This window comes from Micropterus dolomieu, linkage group LG05 (genome assembly GCF_021292245.1).
Source record: "Micropterus dolomieu isolate WLL.071019.BEF.003 ecotype Adirondacks linkage group LG05, ASM2129224v1, whole genome shotgun sequence".
NCBI classification, from domain to species: Eukaryota; Metazoa; Chordata; class Actinopteri; order Centrarchiformes; family Centrarchidae; genus Micropterus; species Micropterus dolomieu.
The window spans coordinates 28,088,443-28,106,652 of record NC_060154.1 but is presented as its reverse complement, the minus strand read 5'-3'; the positions used below and the strand labels follow the sequence as shown (position 1 = coordinate 28,106,652).

General features: G+C 39.0%; 1 protein-coding gene across 3 annotated transcripts in view; it reads left to right on the top strand.

Annotated features, from left to right (window-relative positions):
• The window catches only part of LOC123971628, a 161,581-nt gene that overhangs the window by 68,942 nt on the left and 74,429 nt on the right, over positions 1-18,210 (top strand). For 2 of the 3 annotated variants that reach the window (XM_046050573.1, XM_046050572.1), the window contains 2 exons: positions 10,428-10,814; positions 14,676-14,797. In XM_046050573.1, the coding sequence (XP_045906529.1) occupies positions 10,757-10,814; positions 14,676-14,797 (180 nt within the window). In that variant the 5' untranslated portion in view covers positions 10,428-10,756. Of the gene's footprint in view, positions 1-9,994; positions 10,020-10,427; positions 10,815-14,675; positions 14,798-18,210 lie in introns of all 3 variants that reach the window. The other variant, XM_046050571.1, reaches the window with a different exon arrangement.

The window sequence follows — 18,210 nt, the reverse complement described above, 5'->3', positions numbered from 1 at the left end:
TAACCTTAACTGAGGAGAGGCCTGCCAAATTGAGACAGATTGTATCAAAGAACATAAATGAGAAGAGAAATATTTATGGACTGCTGAATTTATTACACTTCCCTTTCACTCACTGGGATTTGTTGGTATCTTAGACTAACAAAGACTGATTGGAAGTTGTAAACAGTTATTTCATTTACAAATTAGATGAAATTAGCTCAAAACATGCCACAAAAACTGCCATGTATGGAAGTAAATATTGGCCATAAAGATAAGACTTTTATAAGCAGCTGAATACCTAATACCATCTCTCTGGCAGAAATATCCCTTGTCTGCTGCTCTTTCAAAGGTTTCCCTTGTTGAAGTTTTATTTTTGGTTTTTTTTATGGGGGGTTCTTATCCGAATAGAGGGTCTAAAGACAGAGAGTGTCGCATGTTGATCTGATTGTAAAGCCCCTTGAGGCCAATTTGTGATATTGGGCTATATAAATGTAATTAACTTGACTTTACCAATTGTCAAATGTAATAATTATAATACTTACTCAGCATCCTCAATAGACTGTACTAGAGCTTACAAAAAAAATCTTACTTAATTACTAATCTAGCAAAACCATGACTGGAGTCTTACAACAGAAAAGCATACGATTAGCACAGAGGTTAGATCAATGTAACAAATTTGTATGCCTTTGCTGGAATGTAAACTTTCCCAAATCCAATAAACAACAGGACAGAGCAGCTAACCTTAGCCTAAAAGCCTGATACAGTAGCATCCAGGACCAGCTGGAGAATCACTACACAGTGAATGTGCCTAGGGTTACCACCCGTCCCTTAAAATACGGAATCGTCCCTTATTTGAGAACTAAATAGCGTGTCCTGTTTTGAATTAATACGGGACGTGGTTTGTCCCGTATTTCGGAGCATCCCATGCAAATCATCCCACCCACATTCTGTAAAGACTTCCTTTTCTACCCCTGATTGGGTAATACTCGCTGCCATTGTTGGTTTGATTAATCTCGTCAGGCTCAGGGCCAATCGGAGTCAGATAAGGGCGGGTCTCTTAACAGGGAGTCAAAGTGAAACATCGGCGGCGGCAGCTTGAGAAACGCCCGCGGACCCTCTGAAACGAAAGTAGATGCAAAAGACGACGAGAGTGGGAGAAATCAAATAGCCTACTTGATGAGTATCAAGCCAAACTGCACAATTTGTCAGCCAGTGCTCTGTGAGGTGCACGGTTGCCTGTCAGACATGTGACAGCATGCCAAGGCAGTGTAATAACTTAATAAAACGTACTAATTTTCCGATTGATCACGCTGGATTTCATCTGCTGCCTATTTGTTTAGAAATATTGTTACAATGTAAATGAATCACATGTCTACATTATGGTATGACAAGAAAAACTTATAAAAGGAAGTAAGCCTAACATGCTCCAATACTGCACACAAGGCCTACCACTTCTGGTCCATAGATGTTCATGATGTTCATGGAAAATCCTTTGCAAAAGTCTTTCCAATCGAATCCTATCAAAGCATTTGTTTGAGCCGATTTATAGTTCATAAGTTATGGACATGTTGATTTAATAAGTTAATAAAATACAGTACACATCCTATTTTTTGAGGTCTCACTGTCACACATTGTTGGCCTATGTTTATTATTGTCATAGCTGTGTATTCAGCTGTGACAATATGACCACTATTCTATTGAGTTGTGATAGAGAGAGACTGAGTGCATCTGTTCACATTGATTTCAATAGCAGGTAGTTTATTATAATGTCCATTGGTATCAATCTTAATACTTTACTGAAAACATGTTTTAAGTTATGATATACCACCACAGGCACACAATCGGTTTATTATACAATGTTTCACTTTGCCGGGCTCCTTTATTTTTCTGTAATGAAGGTGGCAACCCTAAATGTGCCTGTCCAATAGGTTAGGCTATGTAGCTCCATGCTCACAGAAGTGTGTACTTCTGTATGCATGCTTACTTAAAGTCACAGTGAAACCAGAGCATGTGACTGTGGCTCCCTGGACTGACAGTGTTCAGTGAGAGAAAGCAGCAGCAACGTTCAGTTGACCAGTTAGCAGCTAGACAGAAGCGGCAAGTGAATTTGCAAATCATACTATGGCGAAGGCATGACCTGCGCCACTTTGCCTCTGACTGGCTTAGCCTAAAGATGACATTTTTCACGTAGCCCTCGCTGAAAATACCGGAAATTTCTGCTTTTCTGCTATCTTCCCTTTCAAGGATCAGTGGGTAGACTGCTATTGATGGCATGGGTTGCTACCTATACTGTGAACACTGCATTTGGATGGTATTCAGACGAAATTACTACGGCTAAACAATTTCCAGCTAATTTGCTGAAGACAGCAGAACAGCTGAAACTTCTTTCAGCAAGGGCTATGTGAGAAATGTCATTGTTGAGTAGGGATGGTCATGTCAGGAATCAGCCTACATGAAAGGATTTTGACAATAGAGGTAAATTATGATGCATGTTGATGAGATGATAACAAACAAAAATGTAAACACTTTAGTTAAGTTTAGCTTAATTACATTTTTTCTCCAAAAATCTTGTATGTATCGGTATGTCAATATACGTCACAAATATGCAAATTAGCTCATAACATAAGCTAGCAAAATCTAGTGACTTTTCCAGCAGGCTTCAGCTACTTTCATTAAATAAAAGTTGGCAACACTGATATGGAGCTTTGGATAGATGAGAAGCTCCAGGACCTCCCTCATCCGCATTGTTAGATTAGGAGGAGGAGGGAGAAATTAATACATTACTACATTCTTTGAAAATATAAGCAAAGTTTCCAAACACACACCTCCTTCTATGATGTTGCTCTGCTAGCTACCCACGCTAGCTAACGATCAAGTGTGGTTTTATGTGATGGGCGGACTTAGCTTGTCACCCCAAATCATTTTTTGACTGGATACATTTATGTAACCACCCCCAAATTCAAGGTAAGCCATCAAAAACACAACCTCAAAAATTATGTTTTGACAGTCTGATAAATCTGAATTTGTGAACAGTATTGACCCCTACTGACTAAAGAAAGAAATTTGGACCACATAAATTAAGACTGAAGAATTAAGTGTTAACAATAAGTATTAAGTTGTCATTAAATTCCACAAATAAGTAATCAGTTGCTGAAAAGATTCAAATCTTTATGCCATTATTTGCTTTCACACCTCTATCATACCGGCAGTTTACAGAAAATAGATGATGTTTGTGTGACCATGTTAAATGTTTTATTAAACAAGGTAACATATATTAAAGGAAAGGTGAAAAATAAGCAGAATGACTGTCTGGTAGGTCTGAAATCAAATACTTAATTATCTGTAACTACCTGTTCACTGGTTTACCATCCTGCTGTATTTTACGACAGCTAATTAAGCAAGTTTTATCACCAGGTTTACTTAACTCTGTCATGCAAGGATAAATTACCATTTTGCACTTCTCACTTAATCATTTTAATTGCCACAGGCAATATATCAGGCTGTCTTCAGGGTATGAATAATTGGAAAGATTATTAGATTAGAGTATAAACTGTATATATCAGGATGTAAGAATATGTGGTATAGTTTGAGAAGACTCTAAAGGAAATATGGTATGTGAATATATGTACAATATACATCGCAGGCCATCACATTATAGGTGATAACTTCAATCAAATGTGTTAGATGCAACCATTTTACACTTATTCACAGTCTGTCCTCCCTTACAGAGATCATCAGCAATAGACAGAAGACTCGCTGTTATGCAGGTTTACACATTTTAATGCCTGTGTGCATCAGGAGTGTGTTTGGGAGGGGCTCGCCCTTTGCTGACTTTGTCCTGACATTCATTCCCACACTATATCAGCAGCAAAAGAGGGATGCATCACATGCCTCCTCCACACAGATCAAAGAGGGGTGTGCCACGCTGCTGTGGGCTTACTTGAGAGAGTACCAACATGAAAATACCACATCCCAGTCCTCAGTGGGGGGCCGGTCTGTAATTGTGTCTTGTCAGACCTCCAAAGGCCCTCTCACAGCTTCATACCTGACATTTTCCTCAAATGAATTTATTTTTCATTCTTTGGTATTTTGGCAGCAGTGCCACTTGTGACCAAATTTAGCTCTTTTCTCCTACCACGTGCACTGCGAACCAATGATAAAACTGTGTGAAAATTGCACTCTGTATGAGCAGAGAAAAGGAAAATGACTTACCCCCATCAAGAAAAGGTCACATCAAGCTACTTATGAACGGGCAAATGCACCAGTGTTGTATCCATTTATGATTCATTGGTTTATATATGCCTCTCTGTGAAACATTTTGTAAGAATAGAAATTGCCACAGAATTCTGAACACTTCAGTATGAAAGAGAAAAGCCATATTAGTGATCCAGCTACAGACTTAAACTTACCATAGTAATTTTGGGGGATCAACCAAAACCAAGATGGACGTCTATTTGGCATTTTATAGTAAAAGTCACCACTGCAGATGCTCGCTTCAATTGGATGAAATATGACACAATTAGATAATGAAGGGTCTTGTCCACAACAAGGATCCTGAGCTCTAAGCACCACAATACATAATGCATGTTTTTGAGAAGCAGAGAACATAGCAATATGTATAAGGCTTACTGTTTTTGGTTTCGCTACATTTCACCAAGAAATACTTGGAATGTCTTAGGCGTGGATTAGTTTAAACAGATTTGAACCCAGAATTTAGGCCCCGATACATGAAAAGGTTGATGTAGTAAAAACGCTACACGTCGTTCTGTTGCTGTGTGCGTCGTGTGTCGGCAGTCTGTTCGTCCACTGCACATGATAACACGTTACGCAGTTTAGTCAACCAACCAGCATATCTAGAAATGCTACAGACCCCTCTGTATTTATGTCAGTTTTTGGGCTCATTGCAGTTACTATCACTGTCTTCTAAAGACTTGTTTGTTTTCATGTAATTGTCCACGGGGTCACTGTATTACCTATATAATATAAAATATAAAATCTTGATAATGCACACTTAGATGATTTTCATATGTTTACAAAATGTATTTGCTGTTTTATTTTTTATGCAAACAAAATTGCAATTGTGTTTGTAGTTTTCAATATAAAACTTGTTGAAATGGTTTCAGTGTGTGTATCAGTACATTTTAATCTGTTTCGGCACATTTTTACAATACCGTGATAATACTGATAACCGTGATAATTTTGGTCACTATAATCGTGATATGAAATTTTCAAACCGTTTCATCCCTACTTGTGATTGTGATTTTTGGTATAATAAAGAAACCCATTGTAATTGCTGTGCATACAGAATGATATAATCGCTAATGCCGTCCTTACAGCCAATTTTAGCGGTGGCGCTATTGTACATAAAGTGGACAGAAAGATGTGAGTTGACATGAATTGCTAAAAGCAGTAAAAGCGTAAACTCGGTCACAAAATATTTCATTAAGAGCGAAAAATGTGTGTTTCCAAAGGATTACTCAAACTTTAATTAATACACAGACAATAAAAAAATGTAAGGATCTGGAGGAAAATACCAGAAAGGCTGCACTGTTGGTGCGTAGTTGGTAGCTAACTTTCAGCTAATGTGTGTACATTTGCACAATGGCTAGGCAAATAAACTGAGGCTGCAAAAACAATGCTAATTTGTACAATTAACGCAACACAAAAATTCACTTGTGTTGAGTCTGAACCCGCCTTTATGGACGGTGGAGCAGAAACATTTCTTTTAGCCAGTAGCCAGCACCACAAACTGCAAAACTAATATATATATGTAAACAGAAAATATCTCTGGCTGTATTGACTCACTTCAGTAATACACCTCTGGCCTACTGTAGTGCTCCTTGAAATCTCCTCGTGCTAACATGCTGTATGTAACTGAGGGAACTGAAGATTAGCATATGACATGACAGATTACATTAAATCATGTCTGCGACGTACTTTATGACATTAGCCTCTTAGCCCAGGCATACAGATGCATGCAAATGCTCCCCCAAACCCTCTTATTTAAATCTGCTGCATGACACGGCACCTTTGATATGATTATTAGTCATCTAAGCGACTTGACTTCACCCTCATCAGATAGGAGATGTCAGCGAAGGTGAGAAATGATGGCCACTTTGAACATGAACCCTGACAAGCTGCGGTGAAACACTGAAAAGCAGACGACTGGCTGAAAATATTATTTAACAAAGGATGTGAACGTGGGTATTTTCTTTTTTTCTTACTCTGCTGTGTTCACTTGATTTCCTCGTAGAAGGTTTGAAACGCTCTACAAAAAGCCTCTCCGTCTCAAATATAGGAGAAGTCATTGGGAATGTGGTTGTTCTTTTCATGCTATCCAACTCATTAGTAACAGAAGTCAGTCTATCTCAGTCATAACTGCTGCCCAGATGGCTCTCCAATCTGCCCCATGTAAAGAGTGAATCATCATAATCACACATAATCTGGTGTTTAACACATGCCTTTTGCTTCAATTTTTTAAATTATACACTACAGTAATACATAAATCAAGCTCTTCCTTTTTTTAGATCTGCAGTTGACACAGAGATTGTGAGTTGTCATGCAGTCTGTAGGAATTCAGGGATCTTGATAATTCAAGCTCATTCCAACTGTTAGTCACATCCAGTGTTTGCATACAGTGATACCCGCAGTCTCCTACTCTTTGGGGAGGTAGGGATTGTAGATACTTCTCTCCAATTATTCCCAGTGTCATCGGAGAAGCCCCCAACACCACTCGAGTGTCTTGTCTGTGCTCTCTGGTCTTTAATCTTAATTATAAAGCTATCATTACAGCATGAACCCTGGGCTGCCAACAGTGGAGCCCTGGGCTCATCTGCTCCGAATCAATCAAACCAAGTTCTGCACTGGAGGACTTTTTCTCTTTTTTCAATCAGGGTCATTTTGATTCTCCCTTATCTCATTTTCATAATTATGCTTGTCCCCTCTCTAATGGAGTGAAAATTCTTTACCTCCCGAAGCTTTGGTGGTCAAGTCTGAATATTTAAACTGTGTTGCAACCTTGAACGTCTGACCTTGCTTTAGAACTTTGTGACAATAACTGTTTTTTATTTTTGGTAGCAAGCGGAGCTTCAGTGAGTAATCCAAAAGATCAGAGTTTGTTCCCTGCCGTGCTTGTTAATAGAGACTTGTTAATAGTGGAGGATGAGACAAGAACAAAATAACTTCAGCAGTTTATTGTTTATGAGAATGTGTTAGATATGGAGTTATGTGTCTGTGAAACGCCCTCATTCACACTCAAATTGTCAGCTTCTGCTGTAAATCAAGCCACTAAAATTGGATGACAGAGAGAAAGTTGGCAGCAGCCAATGACAAATTCTCCCTATCTCAAGCGCAGCTGACATCTTAAAGCTGTGATCAAGTGGAATGATCTAAGGCGTTCAGTACTCCATTGAGAAGTACTGTATATGTGAGTGTGTGTGTGGTGGAGAATGGTTACGTTTTATATTTCCTTATTCAAAAAGTGAGGAGAATTTAGATTTTGGTTCAGCTAAAAGAGGAAAAAAGTAGGTTTATTGTGCTGTGAATGTATTTGTAGAAAGACCAATTAACTGGGTGACTTCTAGTATATTTTGAGTTCATGGTAAACAGGAGTGGGACATAATCTGTTCGTTTTCAAAATTCCAAATGTAGTATGCATTATGTCAGCAGCACCAGTCATCCTCTGGTCTCCAGTTGTAATTCATGAAAGAAACAATATCCTAATATAGAGCTACAGTTTCACAGATCATCAGTGATCTTATGAACTTCCAGTCTACAGTGGAGAAACTCAAACAAAATCCTACACAAAGTCAACCTGTGAGTCACATCATTCATCATTAAAGACGATGAAACAGATCAAAGCTTTTCAGCTTTCAACAGGCCCTGCTGGTACGGTATTGCTTCCCACTGTCCATGCCACCTAGTCATAGCACAAAGGGAAAAAAGCCTGACAAGTGAGCATATGACAGAGAAGATTAGGTGGAGTCCATAGGTCACATTTCTTTAATGCGCAAACCCTCTAAAATACCTTTTATTTCTGTCTGGAAGAAAGCGAAAGCCTCAGTCTAATGCGATAGAATGGAGGTCCTCATTGGTTTTAAAATATGCAAAGAAGCACATGCTAACATTAACCACTGCCTACATTATTTATCCTCCTGAAAAGTGTTTTATCAGCACTAGGCCTGCTTTACTTTACTTTTAAATATTCAAATTAGAGCGGAACTAAAATATCTATCATGCAAGAAAAGGGCACTTTTACTTTTGATTTTAAAATTAAGCACACGATTCTCGTATGTTTGGTAAAAAATAGTTTGGTTTCTTGCAAATTCTGTAGAGCTGCATTTTTTAAAAAGGAATCGCCGAAGGCCTAACTACACATATTGATCAATATTTTTTTCTGTGTGGCTGAAATACAAAAACGTCTGCTCACAGTAAAATGAGACATTCAGTTTTGACTGAAGGAAAGCTCAAACTGATTTAAGTGACAAAATAAAATACCTTGTTGTAATGATGTTTTTAGCATCATAATAATATTAAAACAACCTATGACTGGTCAGCCACACAGCTGAACTGAAATATGTGAATTCCAAGATTACCTTGTAATGCAAGGACTGTATTTCCTAAATGTAGTTCCACTTTGAGCAATGACTTCAAAATGTTTGTGAGAAATGAGAGTGAGCTTGAAAATGTACTAAAAGCTCGGTATCATAGTGTGTGAGAGAGGTTCTTAAACAAAATGTGTTTTCCACAGTAACACCATAAGGTCATAAACTAACAGATTAATCTCTCGCAAGTTACTTTGTGTCCATTTCTTAGTCTTTAGTGGTTGATTCTTTCCCTGATGTGGACTTTATTTACATGGCAGGAGGTTTTAGAGGGAGAGGGAAAAGCTTTTACTGTGGTTTACATTGGCCATGTATCACTGGGCTTACTAAAAACTAAAGAGCTGTTCCTTGCTTTTTAGCACTCAGTCTTTTCCCCCGCTCTTTATTCCCTAACACCCATCACAAATTTGGTCTGGTATGTGACTGCTAATTTATCCTTTCAATGTATGATATCCTGTCATCTCCTCATTTGTCCCTGAGTGTTTCTAATCTGAGATAATCCCAGTCAAATCCTTTGATTGTGTGTTTGGACCTGATCCATCTCTAAAGAAGCAATTTAATGGGCTTCATGGCACTTGGTGTAAAGTCATTTATCTAGTGGATTGGATGTGAATGCTTGTTTTAATAAGTGCTCTTCATGAATAGTAGGAGACTGGTCATTTAATTAGGCAGAGTGTAGACCTATTCCATCCCTACAACATCTTTTTTTTATTTGGAGCTGAGTGCTTGTTAGAGAAGCTTTGGAACGCCTAAAAAAACTCCGCAAAAAACTGGGCACTCATTTTATGCCATATTTATGATATCTTTTGGTAGATTTAAACAATAAGTTTGGGAAACCTAATGCTGCCTGGGGAGTTACTGGAATGATAACTTCCCAGGACAGAGTTGCCACGTTTTCCCAAACCTATAGCAGCATTTGGCTCCCACACAGTCCTGAATTAGCATTTCTATAACCCCACAAAATAATGTAGTTTGATAATGATGTGGATTTGAAACTAGTGCTAGCTTACTACATACAGTTAGTTACTTTCTCATAACTGATATTTAACTATTTTATCTAATTATTAAATTTTATCAAATTTTTGTCTTTTACATTTTGGATTTTATTTGCTTTTATTTGCTTTTTATTTCTTGTTTTACTATAAACTACTTTGTAGCTTTTGTTTATGAAAAGTGCTATATAAACAAAGTGTTTATTTATTATTATTTATAAGCAGCCATCCATTGATAGAAACACACCAGCAACCAATTGTAACATTACTATCTGCTTTTTCCCCTTTACATGTTTTTTTTTTTTTTTATGATAAAAGACATCATTCTGTTGTGCAAGATTGAAAATGAGCATTTCACACAATTTCACAAGTTTTTTTTTTCATTGTATGATTTGTATTCAAATTGATTTTCTTTTGCAGCTCATAACATTTTTGGACAAGTCAGGTAGGGAACCTACTACAAGATCATTTTACATTGAATCTTTAAGCTTAACAGAAATAGATAAAAACTGAAATCAGTTCTTAGGAGACCTGAAACATAGTCTGGTAAGGGGACAAATAATGCCACAACTGGGGAACCTTCCAGTGATATTTGCAACCAGTTAATATGCAGAAAGATGTGTGGGGAAATTCTAAAATCTGTTAGTCATTTCCCAGCAGTGAGCATGCATGATGGTTTGTTGCAACACAGTGTTTTTTAGGAAAGCAATCTCTTCCATTATATGCCCCTCCTTCATTACGTAACCTTATGCTTTTTTCCTCTAAACAAAGCAATGCATGCAGTTGAAAATAACAACAATCTACTTTTGCAGTGTATTACAATCATTGACTTCTCACTCACATCTATTTTTAGACTCCTTTGACAGCGAATGCACCAAGCACCATTCCACTTCCTGTCCTGACGTGCCCCAGTGCGCAGCTGGGATTGGCTGCTCGTCTTCACAACTTCCTCAAGAACAAAAACACTGAGCGATCAGCTGACATTGAGTGCAGTAGTAGAAAGTACAGATATACAGGAGTAAATATATGTTTTGACTCGTTGATTTCTCTATTATTGTTTATATAATCTCACCGAGAGAAAACATAGGAATGTTAGCAGGAAGTGGGGGAAACTGCTGGTATCCAGAAGCACTCGAGAGTGAGTGGAAAAAGTCGTCTCTCAGCCACAACAAGAAGTGAAAGATGGGCAGTGAGTACCAACCACTGTCTTCAGCAGAGTCATGCAGAAGCTTATTAACAGGTACGTATGTCCTAAACTGAAACATGTACTACACTTTGGGCTAGATGTTTTATACATTCATTAATTAGAATAATTGCTGTTAGGCTGTACATAAGTAAACAGTGGCAGTTAAAGGGGCACTCCGCTGATGTTGCACATGAAGTTCAGTTTACTCGTCACAGAGAGTAATCCTCAGCCCGTGAAAACAGTTAGCCTATATATTATCTGCTGTGGCTCTAGAGGGAGCTTTCAGAGTCTGAAGACCGCAAACTTATAACAGAAAGGCATGAAGTTTGAAAGACCTGGACATTAACCAGCCAGGTAGGGTCTAATTAATGGCGGTATTGAGTTGCGTTGTGGGAAATGAAAAGCTCTGCTGCTTTGGCCATTCTCTTTAAAACTGCCCCTCGCAAGTCCTAACTGTATCGAAGTACAATACTAAATTGCTGGAATGCGTCTTTAACTTATGTGCCCTTACATTTGGGGAAAATATTGTGCTGAGAATTTTGGGCCAGTTAGGACTGACATCCTAATCTGAGCATGAAATGTTTCTTCATACATAGATTATAAATGTCAAAGTAGTAAAGTGCTGTAAATGTGAAACATATTAAGAAAATATGAAATTATCCCTTACTTCCTTTTCCCTTGTTACTTCAGACTTGATATCAGTTAAAATATCAACAGATATACGGTGGAGAAAGAGAAACTGAGAAGGATTTTGAGTTTTTGATCATGGAAAAGATGCACCTCAGTACCAGGCTCATGTCCCTAATATTGTCCACTTTCAGTTAACTCTAGAATTACATTTTGGAAGTGGGATCACGTTATAGTGCAAATAAATAAACAGAGTTGAATTCACATTGATCAGTAAAACACTAATCCCTGCTTCCATCTAGAGGTGCTCTAGGCCTGCGCTTGGAAGTCATGACGGCTGTGGTGTTAACTTACCAGTCCCCCAACCCCCACCCAACCCCACCCCCATTGTAGCCAGATGGCTGTCACACAGGCGGTTCCTTGCTCAGACCATGCTGATTTCCCATCATTCTTTCGTTAATGAGGTCGTTAGCAATGCAACGGACAATTAAATTATCTCAATCTGGCATTTTCCTCATTTGGTTACTGTATAGTGTACTGTACTCCTCAAATAACACTGCTCAGTTTGACTGCTTCTGTTGAGAGCATGGCCTCTATCTTTCTATCATTTTCTTTCATATGATTCATGGTACTGCAGGGAATTAAAACATCACTGAGAGACGCCCACTACTAAAGCCATTTTCAGGCAGTCAAGTAGTATAAACAGAGCTCTTGACAGAGTTCGTGTTGGTACATTCTCATCTGTGATAGTGGGAGATCAGCGTCTCCAGCTGACAAACTTTGTTTTAGTACATCATCACCCTGTATGGAAACAACACAGCCCGGGGCTGCTGCTGCTGCTGCTGCTGCACAGAGGAAGTTTTGTAAGCTGTTAAAACGTGTAGAGAGGGTGACTTCAGCCAGTTAGTTGAGCACTCACCTTCATGTGAAACGCTGCCGAACACTGACACCGCTGACAGTTAATTATGGGAGGCACAGATCACGCAGACATGGCAGCTCGGCTGCGATTGACGCGCCGCATGTTTACATCTCTGTTGTAATGTTGTTTTCCAGTTATTTTCTCAGCAGCAGTGCATCCGTTACTTAGCTCCAGAAGGGCCTCGGGGCTTGCCATAATGATCGTAAAAGCAGTACAGATTCGGAGGAATGAAATGTTAAAAAGGACGTGGGTATAATTGGTGAACCTGCCATCACACTAACTTTGGAAATATTTTCGGTCAGGCTGTTGAAACACACAGACTGCCTCATAGCTAGACTGTCATACTCTATATGTATGTCCCTGCATGGCTCCATTATTTTCTGCAAACCCTTCTACACATACAAAGATATTTTGACAATGAGTGAAAACTAAACCTGATGGAAAGGAAGCAAACATATGAATTTTGACAAACAGTAGTATTCAGAAAGTGCTTCACTGGAATGATTTCCATTAGTAGGCCATGTGGTTGGTGTCAATAACAGGGAGGTAAAGGAAGTGGCAGCCAGACACCACATATTTATCTAAAAATGCCCGATTTTTGACTTAACCAAACTGGGTGTTGAGAAAAAAGTTTATCTGGCTTTTCTGTTTCACGGCTTGTCTCAGAGATATTAATGCACGGTGAGATATATGCCTGGTCAGTAATAAAATCTGCTTACACAGGATGAAATGGGTTACATTAAAAATCCACCCTTTGATTAAAAGATTTTTCATCTGAAGATAGAGTTTCACCTGAAGCAATCCAGGCCCAAAAGAGACAGGAGCTTCTGAGGCAGCAGTTTATCCCCCATCCAGGCAAGCGCACAGATGACAGCTAGCCCTCACTGCTGTCTCCCAATGTTTTTATGGGATGAAACCAACAAATCTGGCTTCTAGCTACTGTCCAATATGTAGCATCAAAAATTAACGGAAATATTGGCGAGCTTTGCAAGTTAAACCAGAGATGCTGGTAGCAAAGGAGCATAAAACTATTAATGGATATTGTGGCTATTCCCAGACCTGGGCTAGGACCACGTCTGGCAGCGCATGATATAATCCACTGCTCACCTTTACCACTCTTTAGATTTCATGAGCTAATTTAGAGAAATGATGAAATATCCACTAAAACAAATTGGTGAAACACCTTGTAATTATATGTTAGTGTAAGTTTACATATTTGCCTGTGTTCTGACTGGTGACCTGTCAAGATAGCACACTGCCCAGTGCATGCTGGGATGTGCTTCAGCCCCACGCAACCCTGAATAGGATAAGTCTGACATTTGCACATTAGTGGTTGATGACATTAAAGGTCCCGTATGGACCATTTGCTCACACTTGAAGATTTCAGAGCTGCTCTAACTGACTAATAATTGTATGGTACAACTTTTGGTAACCCTGGTGAACTCAAACTGTCCACTCTGTATGGATAACGTTGGAGGACAGTGTTTACTTTATTGAGTTATTTCTTTATTGAGTCAGATTAGATGTATTTTCATTTATTTTTCATATTGCCTCTAGTTTATCAAGAACAATACAAAATTCCATTTAATCTTCAAACAGCTGCTAAATGCTTGTGCATGGCAAAGCAGTGAGGACTTAAGACAGGTAGTCCTCAGAAAATGTGGAAGTTACTGGATATTGAAAATTCAGCCTGATGACTCTTTGACATTTGGGCCACCAATATGTGGAATTCCTATTTACTACAGCATTTCCAATATAAGACAATATTTTGGGGGCATTTTTTCCTGTAGATATTTGTTAGCTCTGCAAATTACAAGTTTGAATAAAACCAGTTATTTTTGGTCTGAAGTAAACAAAAAGAAATAACCTGTAGCAGCTTCTTTTTCTGCACGTAAATCAAATAATGGCACCATTAGCAAAGGACAAAACAATCCAAATGAGGAACAAGATTCCAGCAGTTGAAAATAATTATTAAATATAAAACTGTATTTTGTTTCTCATTGTCACTCTCACCTCTGCACCGTTGTTTTTATTGTCTTGTCAGGAATGTCAACATGCAACAATTACCTTTAAAGCCCAGATTCACTTTGCCTCACTCCCACTGGGAACAAAATAAAAGTCTTTTGCTCGAGTAGCTGTACAGTGTGTGCTGAATGCTGGAATAGGAAATCAATTGTAGTATAAGTGGGAATATGGGGAAATATGGGAATTCTAAAAAGGAAAATAAATACAATGATTTACAACTATGATCAATTCTGTGTCAATTAAAAGATTTCCTGGCCAGCACTGAATCTTAACATGAATCTAGGATTAGCTTTTGATGCAGTGTGAACCATTTATAACCTCTATCTGCTCCTCTTCTTCTACAGAGACTTCAGAGTGCTTTATATGCAGGGATGTTGAACTTCAAGCCAGTGACCCACTGAGGAATTTCTGTGACTGCAAAAATTTACTTTCCCATCACGTGTGTCTGTCCACATGGATCCAGAAGGTAGGAAAGAGGGAATCTTGATATTTTGAACTTCAGTTCACACCAACATTGCATGTATGCATAGCGTCCCACTGTGGTCTCTGGTAAGGCCAGATACTCGTCAGTCCTTTTTCCTCATCAGCCATTTGTCGAAAGTAAAGGGGGAAAATGTCTGTGTTGGATTTCTAAAAGTGAATAAATGCGTTTGCCATGTTAACATGCCTTATTGAGACAAAACTTTACTGTTTGCCTCAAGGTAATGAGCTACCTTTCAAATAGCAATACCAATTAGTTTTAATGAGGGTTGCTAACTATGGTAACACGTCATCATTATACAGTTGAAACACAGAGGCTGAAACAGTGGGAAGTGCCACATAATGGACTGGCAGAAATCCAGGAAGCTATCATGCACCAGACACCTGTCACCTACCGCAAAATGGCTCATTAACATCTGTAGCACTCCTTGAACCAGTAGTTTGTATTGATACAGCGGCCACTGATGTGGTGGTGTTTTTGTAGTGCACCACCAAAAAGATCACTTTGCACTCTTCTCAGTTAATGAAATGTAAGTTTCTGTAGGTGGCATTCATTTCTCTTTCTGTTCAGCCATGGTGCTTATTGCTGCTCATGCTAATTACTCCTCCTCCATTAATTCCCAGCCAACTGCTGCTGCTGCCAGTATTGTAAAAATGTATAATTGCCTCTATATAAGTATTTCCCCAGAAGTAAAAATTAAAAGCTAAAAAGTAAGTGAAGAGGTGTGTTAATGTGGAAATGTAAATTTCACTGCCTCAGCTGCAATTTTTCACATAAGTAATAAACCTCTGTCTGCTAATGAGCATTATGTAACATAATGTGCAAAAAGTTTGCATGGACAAAAGATTTACTGATACACTGTTCATTTATACATACGTAATCACTGTTCAACTACCTTAAAAGGCATCATAATAATCACATTATGATACTACTAGCACTGTCTGAAAGCCCTGGGCATCATGGCATATATTATTGTATAAGTTAAAGCTGCACTCATCCTATGTGTAATATGAAAAGAGTAGTTATTAGTCCACAGAGACATATGAACCAACTCTTTTTGCATCTCATAGCCCATTATTTGGCAGCTTTAATGTTTTGGTTCATCACTCTTATCAATCCAGTTTCAATAGCAGCAGATTATCTGCAAAAAAGCTCGCAAAAACCTACCGTTAACTATGAACACAAAATGGCAAACTGACAAAGTACGTGAGTAGCTCGTGAAAATAGTGGAGCATTATTATATGTAGAGTGGAGAAGAGCCAGATATTTATTATTGTACTATTGTACTCCAAATGAATGCTAATTTTGCTTTGGTCTGCTGAATGCACATGAACACATTCACCATATCAACATTACAAAGACAAAGGTCATTGTCAAGCATATCAAGCATAGCGTTAGTTCAGGCAAGCAATGAAGTCAAGTTCAGCTCACAATCCCAGCACATCAGCTGATAGCAGCCATCTTAAGCCAGCCGCATCAGCTGATTAATCTCCTAGCATTCATTGGCAAATTCCATACAAGGCGCCTTATTTAAGCTGCCGTAGCCTGCCTGCCTGCCCTCGCTGCTTCCTCAGCAACAGCTCATAAACCAACTCCACCCCAGCTCTACCTACCATCCCTGTCAGGGATGTTTGATAATTATTGATCTGATTGGGTATATTTCATTATCGGAATCAAATCAGGAAATGAATATTGGCAGAGAATTTAGCCGAAAAGAATCAACAATGCTAACATGCGCCGCTGCTGTTGTTGCACTCTGGCCGTCATATTGCTGCTCATGTACAGGCAGCTAGCTCCTGATCACTGCAGGTAACTACGTGCCAATTTGAAGCAACATGGCAATCTAAGCTAAACAGTTAAATTACAGCTTTACATTTAGCTTGTTGAACATCTAGCTAATTGCCATGCTAGCCTTAGCTAGGTGTGAATTTATAATAGAGGATGAGAGATGTGGACAGAGCAGATCAAATACCACCTTTTAGCTGTTGTGCTTGTTAAACAGATGTATCGATAAGTATTGTCTTTTACTCGGGAGGTTCTATTGCACCTACTACAGTAACGAGGGTAGCTGTTGTTTCCACCGTATCTCTGCGCTGGCCGCTGTGTGTGAGCAGCAGAGGCCGCAGCCTGATAATAAACAGTTCGGTCTTCAGCCCAGGGCCCGTTTACACAGTGTTTCAGTGCCATCTTTTATCTTATGTAATTCACCATGCCTGCTCTGTTCTGTACAGGGGTTCTTTACTGCTGCTCTCTGCCTTGGGTGGGCAGGGAAGTGCTCTCCCTGCCTTATGGCTTTTCCATGTAGACATGTGGAAGGGCAGAGAGGTGTGCTCCCAGAACAGAGCCATACCAAACATAACTACAATGCCACAATATCAGTTCTTTGATGAAAGCTGTCCTGACTGAAATGTAATTTTTAGCTTGCTGTGGAATTCTGCCCCTAAGTTGCAAAACATAAAATAGCAAATATAAAATAGAGAGCCAGTTAAAAGTGGTCCACCAATTTCACTAGTTAAGATTAGTTACTAGTGATGGGAGTACTAATCAGCCTGTCAAAACAGTTGTATATAGTCTAATTTTACTCTTGGGGACCTTTGTCAAGTCAGAAAAATAACCCTGATGAGGTCATACACATTTACATTTTTGTTCTATACAATTTTGAAAATGATGAAAGACTGTATTACAAACTAGGGGCATGGAGTCTGACTGGAGAGCCATAGGCAGACTGAAAATGAATTCAATCAGTGTCACTTATGCACTTTCGGACTGTACAATATCTTTACGTATGTTTTTTCAAAATGCCTGCTTCCATATGAGAGTGCAACTCTAAATAATAACATCTAGATCTAATCTGTAATCTGTATACTGTGCATAATAGAGGAATTAGTTATTATCATGGACAGTCATTGTATATTAATAGTATAAAGTATAAAACGTGTGTCTGCTGTTGAATCTTTTGCTGTTGTGCTGTCCACAATTGTGAGCTTTGGGCCTCTTTGGATACTCCACAAGTGGTAGACAACATGCTACAACAGACCTTTCATCTGCACCACCCAGCTGTCAAAGTGAAGAGCCACTTCCATTAAGTGTGTGTCTTCCCACTATACAATTATATACAGACACACGAGCTCAGGCTCATGAAGCAGGCACACGTAGCGCACACACACACAGAACCCCGCTCTCTGCTGAGAGTGTGTGCTGGTGCTGCAAAACTACTTTAGTTTTTGTGTGTGTGAGAGAAGCAGACAGAAAGCAAGAGAGAGGGAGAGAGAGAGAGCGTTCGACCTTTTAGAGTGCTCAGGGTAGGGAGCCCCTTTCCCTTTTACAGAACAGAAATCAGCAATTGACCTGTCACTTTTGCTCTGATAGCCATCTCTGGAAAGCAGGTCATGCACATA